Here is a 17070-nt window from a genome sequence, read left to right as displayed (position 1 = left end):
CTGGCGCCCGAGGAGAGGGCAGCTGCTGAAACAGCCGTTTGTAATTGCCTAGCAAAGAGTAAATAAGGCATGTCCTGGTGGAGGGAATACTCAGGCGCAGCAGCACCAGCCCAGGGCAGCCAAGGTCCTTGGGGCTGAGCCTGGACCCTGAGCCCAGAGGGTTCGGCCACAGGACACTCGTATGACACTCAGAGCATGCCTGGCCTAGGCAGCTGGATCGGCAGAGAATGGGCTGGGCTCCTGGAGACCGTACCAATGCTCCAGAACTTGGGGCAGATTTGGAGCCAGATTGGGGCCTTTCATTAGCGAATCCACCCGGCCCAGCCAACGATGCCAGCCTGTCCCCATCTCCCATAACTGCCTCTATACCTGCTTCCCAACCTGCCCACTCCCCACACACGGGGCACCCTCCGGGGCTGGGCAATGAGGCAACTCCCCAGTCAGCACTGAAATTCCTCCCCAAGACCTGCTTGTGACAGGCCACTTCACAATGGTGAGAGGAAGCTGGGAACACTTACAAACATGTTCTGGCATCAAATGGAGGCCAATTCTCTGGCATAGAATTGGGTTGGAAGGGAGCTCAGGAGGTCATCTAGTCCAATCCCCTGCTCAAAGCAGGGCCAATCCCCAGTTTTTGCCCCAGATCCCTAAATGGCCCCCTCAAGGATTGAACTCACAACCCTGGGTTTAGCAGGCCAATGCTCAAACCACTGAGCTATCCCTCCCCCCATAATTTACATCATCTTCACCACCTCTCCCTGCCTGGACTCCTCAGGAGTCCCTGTGTGGTCTCTTCCTGATGGGGAGAGCTCGCAGCCTAGGCCTCCCCTGAGGCCTGTGCAACACCTAGCATGTTGCGGGCACGAGCAGGGACAGACAGCACCATCCACATAGGCTCTCGACAGCCGTTTGGACGCACAGCGCAGGTTTCAGCTTCCTGCCACGCCGCAAGTCTTCCTGGGCACTGGGTCTTGCTCCTGTCCAAGCTGAGCCATCCCCACCCCCCACCGCTGCCAACTCATTGTCCTACTGGGGGATGGTGCAACAGGGGAAGTTTTCTTAAAGCCCAGTGTTCACATGACTATTTCAGCTTTCATTGCAGAGAAGAAAAGTAAGGGTCTAGACCTTGTTTTTGGCTTGAAAAGTTGGAAAAAAAACCCCACAACCCAAGCGTGACCTAAAGGCTCAAAAAAGCCCCCAAAATGGACCAGAAAATTGATTCATATTTAAAATCCCCTGATTTTGGGGGCCTAACTCCTGAACATTTGCTGCCGCCTCTAGCCAGGAGCTCCTTGCTTTGAGCAATAGAGGAAGGTCGGGAGGGTTGTGTTCCCCCAACACCCTTTTGTAACACCTGGGGTGGGACGCCTGGCCCCAGAGTGACCCAGTTAAAAGCCCTGGCAGCATCACAGACACAGCTCCAGCTCACTTATGCAAACCTTCCGTCCCTCAGAACTCCCTCTGCTCTCCCAAAACAGGGTCCCAGCCCACAGCCACCATGAGCGTTGCTGAGAGTTCCCACAATCGCTCCCTGTCCCCCGCGACACTGGAGTAATCCAGGGTGCATGCACTTCCGCCCCAGCAGCCCCTTCTCGCCGCAGAGGTCACTACACAACCTGACCAAACACAACTCGCTCCTAGCTCCTCCCTGCCTGGGCGACTTCTCCAACAGGAAGCCCATTCAGTCCCGCAACGTCCATAAGAATGTTCCTGGCACGCAGCACACGGTGATCCCGCCACGCAGACTCGAAGCGGAGTGCGGGACAGCTGGCTCTCTTTATTTTCCCTTCTTGCAGCTATAATGAAATCCAGCACCAGGAAGTTCAATGTGTGCCGGAAACCACAGTGCAGGGGCAAAGGGGGCTTTTATTTGCCTTCTAGAGTATATATTTTTAATGATTTTTTTAAGAGCCCTTAAGCTAAAATTCCTTGGCCTCCATTAAGCTTGTTGTTCATTCTCTCCAAAGACCACGTGTGAGCTTGCACCAGGGCGGTGAGAAGGTAACAAGAGCCATTGTCCTTGCAGGGTGGCTGCATCCCTTGGTACCTCTGCTGCATCAGGCATGTGGGAGTGGGCGGGAGAAAGCAGCACGTTTCCTCCTTGGAATGAGAGCCTCCCAGAGAGCATGCGTGGAGCATTATTCGAAAGTGAAGTGGACTGCAGCTGGGAGCCAGGGCTGCAACAGCTGGCATGCTCCAGGATACAGTACACTCGATGTCAGACACCTAGGCTGCTGTGACTGATAACATTCGGCAAGGGAGTGAGCAGTGGGAACACAGGCAAGATCTCTAGCTTGGAGATGGCACAAGCAGCCCTTGTGGCCACCTACACTGCAGGCTGCTGGTTGCATTGGGCCCAGATTCACGAAAGCTTTTAGCCTCCTCTCGTTGCAGGCCCCAGTTTTTAATCAAGCCTAACCCAGTGCTGGCAGCCACTGCCCCCGAGCCAAGGGCCTGGGTACCTTCTGATCTCAAAGCAGCTGCTTGATAGCACATGGAGTCCTGTGCTTGGGAGGGCTATCGCCCGCACAACTCCTGGGGCATTTCCCTTCCCCCTCGCAGGGAACTTCCCCCTCTGCCGTCAGTAACGTCCTTGTGGCACGTTGTCGTCCCGTCTCCTGGGGGCGGTAATACTTCGGAGTCATTCTGGCCATTGGGTTTAGCACAGGGGGCTGGCGGCCTGCAATGTCCAGAAGGTCAGACCTCAGGATCTTGGGGTCCCTTCTGGCCTTAAACTCTGACCGTTAGAACACAGGACTGGGCGTCAGGACTCCTGGGTTCTAGTCTAGCTCTGTCCCTGACTGGCGCGGTGAGTGAGCATGGGCAAATCACTTGGGGCCCTCACGTTTCAGACAGATGTAGCTCGACACCTAACCCCATATCGAGGCTCCGCAGCAAGTGGGCAGGTTTCCAGATGGGGAAACCCTTAGCTCCAGTTGAAATCAATATGGATTTGGGGGGCTCCCTGTACCAACCCAAGCTGAGCCAGGCTCCCCATCTGTACAATGGAAACAATTCACCCTACGCTCATGAGGCTGTGTTAACTTCAGTGCAGCACTCAGAGGAGAGCAGCCTGTTCTTACCACTCTGTTTGGGACTTCCTATGCCCTGACCTGCAGCATGAGAGGCCTTGAATGTCCCCCTCTTCCCCCTAACTTGGCCTGAAGCCCTCTGAAAGGCTGACCGTAGGAGACAGGCCTGGCTAGAGCACTGCCCAGTACAGAATCCATGGGAACAGGGAACATCCTTGGCGAGAAAGCAGGGGTTGGGACAAAGGGGAGACAGGGGCACATTAATCGGCTCTCAGGGCTGATCTGAATTCAGGGCTGGAGAAAGAGCTGGGAGGTTGAAGTCCTTGTTTAGCTGCAAGGCGAGGACTGTGGTCGCCGACTCCACTCCTCTGGCACAGCAGCACTGACGCTCGCCTGGGCAGGAGACAACTTGCTCCAGGGCAGGCCTGAGACTGTGGAACTAACACCCTCAAGAACTAACGAGTATCCCAAACCTCCCCCCTTCAGCACCAAGTAGCAGGCTCATTTCTTTGACCTGCCTTTGGCAGATAGCAGTGTGCGCGCGCATGTGTAACAGACTAGAATCTGCAGGGCCGACGCAGCAGCTAGTGGCAGAGTGAGCTTTCCCTACGCTGGTGAACATGTCTCAACCCCACCCCTACGGGCCACCCTCCACCTGCGTGGCAGGGAGAGAGAACAGGGTTCCTCACTCTTCCTTCCAGTCAAGTCCTGGTCTCTTTGCTGAGTCAGCCAACAAGAGGCCAGCTGTGAATTTTTTGTACCATGGACACCTGTCCCCTGAGCAGCAGGCAAGGACCCGTGGCATGCATTTCACACCACACACATGGCAGAGACACCAGCAGCTTTTAGCCTCTGCCCACCTGGCCCAGTTCTGAGCCAGCTGCCTAGCAGTGAACGGCAACAGAAACCAGAACTGGTCCCCCATTTCTTGTGTCATGCAACCCACAGAATTCAGCACAAAGAGGGAGCGTGCACTGAGTGACTTGCGACCTACGCAGTTTGTTTAAAGGTCTCAAACCAGGTGCCAGCATCCAATCAAAACCTGAAACTGGGCTCCTCTTGCTCTAGGCAGTGCCCAATGGCTCAGGAAGTGTGGCAACATTTCCTCTGATGCAGGCCCCCAGCAAACGCCTTCTCATATTAAGCATGTGTCTGCCCTCACTCAGGCTGCTGGCTACGCAGGGAGGGACTCGGAAAGCTCTGAGGTCACATGGAAGTAGGGCTGCTTCACCATCACTCTCATCCGAAACACCAGCCAGGAGCCAGCCGGCGACTTGAGTCAGAGCAGAAGCTCTGCTTGGCTGCAGTAAGGCATTTCATTCTGCCCCTCTCTTGTGTGTGCGGCAGAGAGACAGAGAAAGGGAGCAGGAAGCCTGGGACTGCAGCACCTGGCACAATGGGGGCCAGCCAGGGATGGAGCTTGTATGCAATACTGTAATGTAAATAACACCACAGCCACTGAGTCAGTCACTCCAATGTCGAGGGCCATTCCAGCACCCGGCTGGCCTGAGAATGCCCAGCACAGGAGGACTCTCCCCTTCTCCTAAAAGGTAGAAATAATTCCTTCCCAAACGGCAGCATGGCTACATGCTAGCAGAGCGTCTTGTGTCAGCGTCGCCCCCATTCTTTGCAGCCGCCGGACTTGGCTTTCTGCAATCAGTAGCCCTCCCACAAAAAACCCATAACCAAGCCAAGTGCTAATGGCTACAAACCGGCAGCTTTTCTTTCGTAGCTCAGGTCAGGCCAGCACTCTAAGCTAAACCCAGAAGGACCATAAAGAAGGGAAGTGCATTAACATGGTAGCACTCTCCCCAGCTATCTGACACGCAGCACGGGACCATGCAACGTTGGATCCAGGCTCTGTAGGAGAAAAAAAAGGGCAGACACCTCGCAAAGCCTTTGAAATCTTAGCGCATCCCAACTAGGAGTGATCTGTTATGTGCCACAGACCCCGGTGCATCTTTAGACCAGATCGTCCTACAAGAGGAGAAGGGATCCTTTCTTTCTTTCAACGGCTCCAGTACGACCAAGCCAAGGACCAAGCTACAAAACATGAAGGGAACGTTCTCCAAGGAAAATTCTCATGGATGGGTGTCCACTAAAGCCAGCTGAGGGGAGAGGGGCTGGTCAGAAGAGGCAGCGGGGCTGCGGTTTGTTGTAGCAAACGGCAGCAAAACAGCCAGAAAATTTACTGCTCCCTAACGATGATGTTTTCCTTTCGGGTAATCCCAGGGCAGTGGGCTCTTCTGAAAGCAGTACAGCAGCGATCACACAGTTCGAAAGGGCACGACTCACTGAAAATGAACCAACAAACCAACCAAACCCATGCAGCCCCCATTTGCTCTTTCCTGGCAAGCCCACGCCAGACCAGCTCAACACACAAGTCAGACCCCGCCCTCGGATGGGAATATTAAAGCAGCACTCCTTCTGCTTCTTACTGCACCAGGGATCAAGCGCCTGCCGTTGGAAATGAGCTGACAAGTCGGTGACTCATGACACAGAAGAGAATCCAATTCACTGCCCACTCCCAAAGCATGAGTGACTTCTGCAGGGCTAAGGTGGCCAGACCGTGTTTGCGTGGATGCAGCCGCGGATAGGACTGAGTGTACCCACAGAGCAGATGGGAGCAGGGAGGTGGCACACTCTTGACTGCGGCGCATGGAGTCTATGTTCGCTCTCTAATTGGAACATGTGGGGACTGTGCAAGCAACATCTGATAACCCCTTGTTCAATGGCAGCTGCTAGGCAGTCCTACTCGAACACACTCAAAGCTGGCAGCCACAGGACCCAAAGGAGCTGGGGCAGACCCATGGCTGGCATAGAGCAGAGAAGCGCCGTTGGCTTCCAGCAGCTGGCCCTAGATTTCATGTATTAAAAAGAAATTACTTCATTTGAAGGGTCTCAGAAACTCCCCCAAACCAGAAACCCATCCGATCCCCTGCCAATCAGACCTGTGAAATCAGAAAAGCTGTTGAATGTAAACTAAAACTGTCCTCCTAGGAAAGAAGCCCACGTACCAAATAAGCATTTGGGTGTCTGTTACACCAATAAACCTGTTCAGAGATAAACCCCCGGCCTCCACCTGTGCTACCCTGCGCTGTCACAGAACTGCATGCAGGGAGCTGTCACTCCGACGTCTGCTCTCAGGCTTTTCACAGGACCACACGCCAGGAAGCTCTTCAGAGACAGACCCCCCCCCCCCAGTAATGCCAGCTGTTTTAGACTGATTTCTAACAGGAGTCCAAGGGACTTAGGCACCAAATGCAACTGAACAGCCCTTATTTTCAGATGAGGTGTAAAAGCCGCAGAGCGAAGTAGTGCACATGTTGAAATGGGGCTTTTCATGTCACAGGAAACCCTCCACGAAACCTTTTCATCTCACACAAAACCCTCCACGAACTTGTGCTCTCCCCAGTGACCGCCCACCCACTGCTGAAATGGAGCCACCCGTGGAGCGAAATGCAGCTTCTGCTTACCAACACCAACAACTAGCAGTAACGACCCCTCATGCCATGCAGGGATCTATAAGCCCCTTCCAAAGCTGGGTAAGGAAGGATCATTATCCCCACAGTAGGGAAGTTAAATGACCGACCCAAGTGAGTCAGGGGCAGAGCCAGGAATAGAACCCAGGAGTCCTGGCTCCAACCTCTCTAGAGAACATGGCCCCCTGGAAAAAAAATACCAAACCCAGGAATTCCACAGGGAGTCCAACTGCAGTTGGAATTTAGGTCGGCAGATGCACAGCAGCTGATTCCAGTTGAGAAGCGCTACTCACCTGGAGCTTTTCAAACAGCCAAAGTGCACATCCACTTGGAAACCTCACCCCTTCTAACTGCCTGGATGCCAGCCGTGACTCCCGACTAGGCCCATATGAGCCCAGCAGGCCTCTTGTGCAGTGGGCCGGGCATGGACTGGGACACAGGGGAGCTGGATTCTTGCTCCACCTCTGCCACTGAGCTGCTTGGGTGAGACACTTCCCCTCTCTGGGCCTCTGTCTTCTCTCCCACCCTAAGCTCTTCAGGGCAGGGACTCTTACTCTGGGTTTGCATCAGCACCTGGCGCAATGGGACCCTGGTCTCCACTGGGGTCACCTGGCACTGCCATAGCACAAAGTGTTAGAAGAAAACAATAATTTGGAGATGATTGAGAATGCCACAAAACTGTATGGGACTGAGCTGGTAACTGATCCAAGATCTTTCTTACAACTACAATACCCACCTGCGGAAGTAAAGAAACAGATTGATAGAGCCAGAAGAGTTCCCAGAAGTTACCTACTACAGGACAGGCCTAACAAAGAAAATAACAGAACGCCACTAGCCATCACCTTCAGCCCCCAACTAAAACCCCTCCAACGCATTATTAAGGATCTACAACCTATCCTAAAGGATGACCCAACACTCTCACAAATCTTGGGAGACAGGCCAGTCCTTGCCTACAGACAGCCCCGCAACCTGAAGCAAATACTCACCAACAACCACATACCACACAACAGAACCACTAACCCAGGAACTTATCCTTGCAACAAAGCCCGTTGCCAACTGTACCCACATATCTATTCAGGGGACACCATCACAGGGCCTAATAACATCAGCCACACTATCAGAGGCTCGTTCACCTGCACATCCACCAATGTGATATATGCCATCATGTGCCAGCAATGCCCCTCTGCCATTTACATTGGTCAAACTGGACAGTCTCTACGTAAAAGAATAAATGGACACAAATCAGACGTCAAGAATTATAACATTCAAAAACCAGTCGGAGAACACTTCAATCTCTCTGGTCACGCAATCACAGACATGAAGGTCGCTATCTTAAAACAAAAAAACTTCAAATCCAGACTCCAGCGAGAAACTGCTGAATTGGAATTCATTTGCAAATTGGATACTATTAATTTAGACTTAAATAGAGACTGGGAGTGGCTAAGTCATTATGCAAGGTAGCCTATTTCCCCTTGTTTTTTCCTACCCCCCCCCCCCGATGTTCTGGTTTAACTTGGATTTAAACTTGGAGAGTGGTCAGTTTGGATGAGCTATTACCAGCAGGAGAGTGAGTTTGTGTGTGTATGGGGGTGGGGGGGGGGTGAGAAAACCTGGATTTGTGCTGGAAATGGCCCACCTTGATTATCATGCACATTGTAGGGAGAGGTTTCAGAGTAACAGCCGTGTTAGTCTGTATTCGCAAAAAGAAAAGGAGTACTTGTGGCACCTTAGAGACTAACCAATTTATTAGAGCATAAGCTTTCGTGAGCTACAGCTCACTTAAGCTTATGCTCTAATAAATTGGTTAGTCTCTAAGGTGCCACAAGTACTCCTTTTCTTATTGTAGGGAGAGTGGTCACTTTGGATGAGCTATTACCAGCAGGATAGTGAGTTTGTGTGTGTGGTTTTTGGGAGGGGGGTGAGAGAACCTGGATTTGTGCAGGAAATGGCCCAACTTGATCATCATGCACATTGTGTAGAGAGTTGTCACTTTGGATGGGCTATCACCAACAGGAGAGTGAATTTGTGTGTGTGGGGGGGGTGGAGGGCGAGAAAACCTGGATTTGTGCTGGAAATGGCCCAACTTGATGATCACTTTAGATAAGCTATTACCAGCAGGACAGTGGGGTGGGAGGAGGTATTGTTTCATATTCTCTGTGTGTATATAAAGTCTGCTGCAGTTTCCACGGTATGCATCCGATGAAGAGAGCTGTAGCTCATGAAAGCTTATGCTCAAATAAATTGGTTAGTCTCTAAGGTGCCACAAGTACTCCTTTTCTTTTTGATCCAAGATCATCCTAGTATCTGATGTCCAATCAGAGCTCCTCTTCCCATCCTAAGACTCCCTTAATTTCTGCTTTGCATGCAGCCTGGCTCTCAAAACTCCACCAATGAACAGTCTCAGAGGAGTTCTAGTGTATGGAGATTGTATGTTAACTTTTCCTGGTAGTTCCAATCCCACATAATTACAGGATGGGCAGAGGCCTGGAGCCAGGCAGATCCAGATCTGTCACACTGTTGTAAATCCAGAGTAACTTCACAGAAGTCGGTGAAGTTCCTCCTGGACAGCAGTGATCAGAATCTGGCCCTTATCCTTGTAACATTTGCCTGTGGTGAGCAGGTGTTACTCCCTTCATCTCCAGGATGTCAGACAGAAAGAAAAAAAGAATCACCTAGTTATTCATGGGGCTACCAAAACTAGGCTCCAAGCCTGATCCCAGTGTGACACTGAGTGACCATCTAGGTAAAATACACAGCCCCAGTCACTCTAAAACACTCTCACAAATATTGGCTTCGCTTGGCTTCACACAGGCTTGCAGTTGCTTCTTCAACCACTTTCTTAGACCCAGAAAGAGCATCACTGTTAGTTACAATAGCTCCCTTTGAATCAAGCAGAGTAATACCCTCTTTGTTAAATACAAGTCTGTTCCCTGAAATGCTCTTTGCTCACTTAAACGAGGTGTAGGTCCCTACTAAGAAGCTGTCTGCAGCAATTATTATCCTCTTCCCTGCCCCAGTTGCCAGCAAACCACGCTGCTAGTCCATGGCCACCTTGGCTTTAAAGTAAAGGAGTACTTGTGGCACCTTAGAGACTAACAAATTTATTTGAGCATAAGCTTTCGTGAACTACAGCTCACTTCATTGGAGCTGTAGCTCACAAAAGCTTATGCTCAAATAAATTTGTTCGTCTCTAAGGTGCCACAAGTCCTCCTTTTCTTTTTGCGAATACAGACTAACACGGCTGCTACTCTGAAACCTGGCTTTAAGGTGTTTTTCTTTTCCTGTTTGGTTTTTAACCTTTAAAATATCAGGAGAGAGAAAGAAAACACCACCACCTAGCTCTGACAGCACATTTAGTCAGTAGATCTCAAAGGAGTTTACAAAAGGAGATCAGTTTCATTATCCCCATTTTACAGATGGGGAAAGAGAGAGTGAAGTGACATGGGTTACCCAGCAGGCCAGTGGCAGAGGCACCCAAGTCTCTTGAGTCACAGTTCAGGGCTCTATTTATTAGGCCATACTGCTTGGCTCACTGGAGGGATTTGTTGTGGGTTTCAGAGGACTTATGTTATGAGCTCTCACACTAACTGAAGGCCAGCAGTGTTAAATCATAGCAAAGAGTTCCTTTCTCCAACATGTTGATAAGTCATTGAAGTTAAATATGTACTAAAATATGTCTGAAGCAAGCCAACAAATCCTTTCCTCTCCCCATTGCTCAATTTCCATGCTTGGCTCTTGCAATGGTCTCCTTTCATTAAGTCTCACCACCAGTCTTCCCATCTAGATGGGACCTGAATTTCTAATGTGAAAAAAAAAAAAACCCCACGCATGCAAAGCAAAAAACCAGACCCATCTTCCAGCCTTCCTTCTCCACCATAAAGCAGCTAAAAAAAGACACAAAGCCCATTTTTAAATCCCTAGTTTGTAACGTCTTTAAAAAGGGCCTAAAATGACCACGTTTCCCCTTCAGCACCAGCTCTCTACAAATCTCTCACCCTCCTGTTATGCACCACAATCTGTTGGGGGCAGTGGGACCTTAATTCATTTCCCAACCCCCTACAAACCACACACATCAGGGAAATTACCTTTCACTTTAGAACACACACACACACACACACACACACACGGCCAGAGAGAAATCATTAACTCAGCAACTGCTTACCAGGTTTGTCTATTTTTGTCCATTTTACAAAGTGTAAAATTAGCAACTTCCTTGTCACCTGACCTACCTGTCACCACTTCAGCTATTCACCCCCAGCATTAATGTCCATTAAGCTGCAGGGGAGAGAGAGAAGCTAGCTGTAAAGCAGGAAGATTTTTGGGGAGGGAGTTAGCCAACAGGCCCTCTCTGCACACAGGTTCCCAGGACTGCCCATGTGGATTCAGCAAACTGCGGAAAAAGTTTTGTCGTCCCCCCCCCCCCCCGATGTTAAAGTTTGAGTTATGCCAGAGAAATCACCTGTGAACTGTTGTTTTGTAACAATGGCTTTTGCGTATCTAATTAACAGCTTCTAAACACTCTAGTCAAGCTAAAGCCAGCGTACTTAAGCATGCGCGAACCTGGCTGTGACTAACACTAGGGGGGAGACTTCAGGCCATGTCTACATGGGAGGTACATGGTGTAACTTAGCTTTTTCCAGCAGAAGCTGCCCTGAGCCCACCCACAAATTGTCTTGTTTGTGGTTTATCTTGTGCCTCATACTATAATTGTTAAACCTCTTTAGAAGCAGCTTCGCTGTTTCAGTAGGTGTCCTACTGGTGGAAGGTTTGCGTGGATGCATCCTCATGCCTATTTGCCCACACCGCGTCATTGAGTCCTCCCACTGCTATCCCACGCTGCACTGCTTCACACCTGAACTGGCCCATCTAGTGACCCTGGGCCAGATGTTCCCACTGTTTAAATGCTGCAGGTACACCCCTATGAGCATCAATTTGCAACTCAAGCTCATGGCAAGTACATAGATTCATAGTCTATTACGTCACTCACGCTCCATACTTCCTCATGTCACACAGTCTTCTAAGCCATCCCCCATTTAGGGGCCAGTTGAAGGCACAAAGACACAGACCTTGCCCACACTGGGATTCGCCCAGATGTCAGCCGCTAGTGCAGACAGGCAAAGCGCCGCTATCCTGCAATTACTGGCACCATTGACCCTAGCTCCCAGCAGGGGCGCGCACCAGAGAAGCTACAGCAGTGGTTGGAATATGGACAGATGCCCGGTGCAATCTCAGGATTTTAAGAAGGGCCGGGCTCATGGTTTGTGAACGCTTGAGGTTGGGAATACCGCTGACAGCGCAAAGGGCCCTGAAAGTCCAGTGAAGTCCCAGCAGCCTGTGAGAGTGGTGTAAAGGGGCCCTAGCGTATGAGGATCCCGCCCAACCGGATTCACTGAAGGTGGCTGAGGGCACTGGCTTTGGGGAGGGGAGTCAGGAAATTCTGGCTCCTGAACCACACGGCCTCTAAAGACTCCACCGGGAACACCGATGGCACCAGGAAAGCACTCCCAGATCCCTAAACCCTCCGGAGTTTGCAGCCTCTCCTTTAGCACAGGTCACTGTTGATCAGTAACCATTTGGCAGACCGAAACGTCCGTTCCAGCTGCACTCCAACCAGCTTGACATACACACAGCTCTATCTGCCCTGGGCCAGGATGAGGCCTTGCCCACAGACTCTGGCCTGGCCACACACCTTCAAGTGCCATGGTCCCCATGGGGAGGAGTGCACGAGCTAGATCAAAGGCCCTGCATGCCAGAATTGGCAGGGACAGTCAGGTCACTGCGGATTCACCCCCAGTGATGCCCTCTTTGACAGGCCACTCACAGCAACCAACACGTAGCCAGTTCCCCAGAAGGAGCCCAAGGGACTAACCTGGCTTTTACAGGTAACGGGCCTAGTCATCCCACCACAGCAAGAAGCTTAAACAGAAACAGGATCAGGCATCGTGTGTCCACAGAGCAGAATCCCTTTGACCAACACTGGGGCAGAAGGCAGCAGCTGTTTTCTCTCCTAGTGCCCAGCACAGCAGCTCCAGACCAGACTCCTACCGCCGGCTGGAAGAGCAGGAGTGGGGACGTATAGGGAGGCAGAATATCCTTGTCTAATTGGCCAGGGCTCCAGGGTTAACACCTCCGCATGATCGCTAATGGCTGCCCGCAGGCAGGACCTTGACTCTGCCTCGCACCCATGCTTCAGTCCCCCCGCAGCGCATACAGAAGTGTTTTTCTGGCCCTGAGACAAGGCTCCCCCAATGCCGCCCTTGGGGCAGTCAATTGCCACTGAGGCAGAGGGGTTTTCGCACAGTTGCCGTTTTAATGTGTTCGCTGTGAAGACACTAGCTGCTGCTTTATAGTCCTGGAACCAGCAGCTCAGCCTGGAGCAAGGACTCCATCCGAGTCCGCAGCAAATACACAATGGAAAAAAGCCCTGCAAAGAGAGCACCCAACACCTTGCTAAACACACTTCCTGGCCTTTTCCATGGGATATTGACCAAGTCCCAGCACTTAAAGGAGACTCAGGATTCCAGAAACACAGGCACGTATTTCAGTACAGGGTTAAACTCCAGTGCATTTTATGGCAGCAGGGATATTTCTGCAATGACATTTGGATCAAGTATTTCCAGGTGTCATGCTGGCTGGCATGCAGAAGGGAGAGGCAAAGTCAGAGACCTAAACCATCTCTGCCACGCTTACACTAGCCCGAAGCTGTAGGACCAGTTATTTACCCCTAGGCTCACCCCAACCTCAAATATACAGGAGTCACAAGCCTGAGAAAAATAAATCCCTCCTGTGACCCTTTTCATGCCTCGGAAGCCAGACTTGAGCTCAGATCCACCTCTGAAGACTTTCAAAGCTGCATTTGGACTCCCAGCGCCTGTTTCAATTAAATGGGATCTTGGCATCTGAATCCCCTAAGCATCTTTGAAAGACCCAGTCCAGATACTTTTATCCACAATAAGCCCATTGGAATAGATCATGACCTAGGGTGTGCAGGGGATTTGAACATTACAATGGCCCAGATCTGCTTGGCAATTGAGACACTTTTGCCATGAGCTAGCTACAGTAATGTCCTGAATGCATCCGATGAAGTGAGCTGTAGCTCACGAAAGCTTATGTTCAAATAAACTGATTCGTCTCTAAGGTGCCACAAGTCCTCCTGTTCTTTCTACTGTACACTGGTGCTGCTCCTTAGTGGCACGAACTGTTCGCTGCTTTGATGTGCAGCAGCAGCAGCTCATTCGTGCAAATCATTCCTGAAGGATTCCAGTAGCTCAGGTTTCCAGCCTTGGAAGACTGGGAATTGGAAAAAGTAGACTCTGGAGATGTCCAAGGTCAGAATGCATGAGGGGACCCCGCACCCACCCCACCCAGGATGAAAAATCAGGGAAAGTAACCGTTATCAAGCCTGAAAGGAAATCGCCTCACTGCACTTGAATAGCAGGACTGGCAGTTGAGTTACTTTCCTGCCTCCATCAGAGAACAGCTTGTCATCATCTTGGGCTGAAATTAACACACTATTTCTGTCTGAGCTTTTATAGTTGCTCTGCCTCCCATTAAAACTGTCTGTGTTTCTGATACTAGTAATTTACAAGCTACGCATTCCTGCCTGGTGTTCACCTGCCTAACAATGAGCTTCCTCGGAGGAAAGAAATAAGCAGAGAGTCTGAGCTACAGTGCTCTGGTGAAGCCAACTCACACCAGCTCAACTTTGACTTGAGTTAGCATGGGCCAAAAGGAGCTTTCATCGGACATCCGATGGCTTAAGTGAAAAGAGCCGAGGAGCTTAGTTCAGTAGACAGGTGCCCACACGAGTAGCTAGGCAGCTCACCAAGCACACACGCCTATGAATGCGGGTCTTGGCTGGAAGGCAAAGGGCTAAATGAGCCACAGAGTCTGAACTCTCTTCTGTAGAGATGGTTCTCCCAAGCTCCAGGCTGAGGCACAATTAGCAAGCAAGCAAGCCAGTTGGTGAATACAAATATAGGAGTGTGTGGCAAGCAGTTCTCCCACTGTTCTCCCACACTGCGTTCACTGATAAGAGAGGGTTCCCTTCAGAAGAATGTGCCTTCCAATAAATACTAGCTTGCTGTGGGATCATCCTGAAAGCAAGATATTTCCCCCAGTCACTTTAAGGGAATTCATTATTTCACAGGTGTCAGAGTAGCAGCTGTGTTAGTCTGTATTCTCAAAAAGCAAAGGAGTGCGTGCATCCGATGAAGTGGGCTGTAGCTCACAAAAGCTTATGCTCAAATAAATTGGTTAGTCTCTAAGGTGCCACTAGTCCTCCTTTTCATTATTTCAAGTCACTCTAAGCTCCTGTTTGCTTTTCAGTTATGAAAGCTTAGGAACATAGAGTAAAATTTTCAAGTGATTTAGGAACATAAGTCCCATTTTTAAAAGTGATGTAGGCACTTAGGAGCCTGAGGCCAGGTCTGCAGGACAGACGGTTGCTGGCATAGCTACCCTGGTTAGGGGTGTGATGCAGTGCAATTTGTGACTGGCATACCTGAACTAGGAGCATTTTCCAGCACAGATGTAGTTACATCAGCAAAACTGCACTTTTGCTAGAACAGGATATTTCGCTCAAGAAGTCTGGAATAAGCTATGCTGGCAAAGCGCAAAACAACCTTGGTATAAACCGTGTCCTCACTAGCAGCACTTTGCCAGTATAGCCTAGGTAGCTACACCAGCAAAGCGGTGTAGAACCGGCCAAAGTCTCAATGAAAGGCAAGAGAACTGGCTGCTAACTCCCTGTTTCCCTTCTGGAAATGGGACTTTGATGCCTTTGAAAATTTCACCTCCAACGGTATCCCTCTGCATTTCCCGTAATTTACCACACTGAACAATCAGCAGCCACTTTACATTAAGGGTTTAAGGATAAGGAAGGTCAAACCGTTTTTGTGGTGCAATGGGTGAAAATAAAGAGAAGCTATCTCCCACTACACCACGCCTGGTTAAAATGTACCACAACCAGAATTTCTGCTGTGATGTCTACAGCACAGTCACACAAAATATACCACACTACACCAGGTCAGCAGCATGACCACTTTTCCCTAGCATAATAAATTAGATCAAATCTCATGAAACAGACCATCTGTAGAATATCAATGAAAGGTCAGGTATAACACACAGTCTTGGGATTCTCTTGCAACACAGCATTAGCTTTCTGTGGTAAACAAAAGTCACAACATGCTTTCTATGTTTTTCCTTATCTGCTTGTCAGAGTTTTGCATCAGACAGAGCAGCAAACATGCATTTCATGCTTCCTGTTCAAAGACAGAGCCAGAGTCCAATTCTTAGCTCACACAAGAAAATCACATTGCAGTTCAGAGGTGCAGGGGAGATGCAAAATTTCCATCCCCAGGCCATAGTCATTGCAGAGAAAACTTTACACAAAAACCAAAAGCCTGGTTTTCAAACGTTTGCTCTGTATATAGTAGGTGAAAACACCAGGGGATGTTTTGTAAATGAAGCTATAAATGCTAAATATTGGTATTATAAAGCATCTTGTGGAACTACTGAGGAAACCCACTAAACCCCAGTTTCCAGGTCTGTTTCCTACAGCTGCATTTCAGGTTACAAAATATCCTGTTCTCACCCCCGCGGGCAGTTTGCTTTCACTCAGTAAAATCAAGAGAGCGGCAACAAAGCAGCAGATGCTTCACTCCCTGTTCCCAATTTCCTTCTGTTAGTCACGGTGTCAAGGCATGTTCAGAGACACTCAGATCATACACCCAAAATGACCCAAGTTATTCTCTTACCTTCTCTGGCTTTCAGCAGGACTGTGTTGGCCACAATATTCTCCAGCTCCATAGTGATCCAGATTTGGATATGTTGCCGGAGGAAGAAGAGGAAAGAGATGGAAAAAGGAAGGAGTAGCTGTGTCCTCGAGAACAGTCTACGAGGTGGCTAAACCCCCAAAATCTGAATGTAGCAATCACCCCAAACAAAATCAAAACCCTCCCGTCTTCTTCTAGAAGAGTCACTCGGAGTCGCAGAGGCCAGGATCTGGAGTCTTTGGTGGTAAAGAGTCAGCAGCACAAACCCAAAACGAGGAAAGGATCCTTCCTAGAACGACTGCAATCCAGGATACAGGACTCCCCGCGGCTCCTTCCCCCTCACCTCCTCCCCAGCCCCCCCCCCACCCACCCCCCGCACCCCAGGAACTAGATCTCCGGCTCGTGAGAACAGCCCCTTGCACGGATTTTGGGGGCACTGGGGTCATCAACGCTGGGGGGAAAAACACCTCCCACCCCCACGCACCATACCCAGGGGAGGATGCTGGGTTCAGTCCCTTGAGTCCAGGGCAGGTTAGGGGCTCAGGATCCCCCCCACCCCCAGTGTAAATCCAGCGCCCCACGAAGGGGAAGGAGAAAACTGGTATCCTCTATCCCCCAGCAGCAGCAGGAAATAGCATGGAATAGAACAGACTATAGCAATCTGAAACTGACTGGCTACAAAACGTTCCATGGGGGCGGGGCTTAGTGCAGCTGACGTTCCATAGGGCGGGACCAGATGGTCAACGCACTAGGATTTATGTAACTCCCCCATTCCCCCCC

General features: G+C 50.3%; 1 protein-coding gene across 1 annotated transcript in view; it reads right to left on the bottom strand.

Annotated features, from left to right (window-relative positions):
* The window catches only part of LOC140903645 (G protein-coupled receptor kinase 5-like), a 62203-nt gene extending 45581 nt beyond the window's left edge, over positions 1-16622 (bottom strand). Inside the window, exon 1 of the mRNA XM_073325249.1 lies at positions 16273-16622. Within this exon, the coding sequence (XP_073181350.1) occupies positions 16273-16324 (52 nt within the window). The 5' untranslated portion in view covers positions 16325-16622. The remainder of the gene's footprint in view (positions 1-16272) is intronic.
* Between the last annotated feature and the right edge of the window lie 448 nt (positions 16623-17070).

Source organism: Lepidochelys kempii, chromosome 26 (assembly GCF_965140265.1).
Source record: "Lepidochelys kempii isolate rLepKem1 chromosome 26, rLepKem1.hap2, whole genome shotgun sequence".
NCBI lineage: Eukaryota > Metazoa > Chordata > Testudines > Cheloniidae > Lepidochelys > Lepidochelys kempii.
The sequence above is the reverse complement of the archived record's forward strand: the minus strand, read 5'-3'. Positions and strand labels throughout refer to the sequence as shown.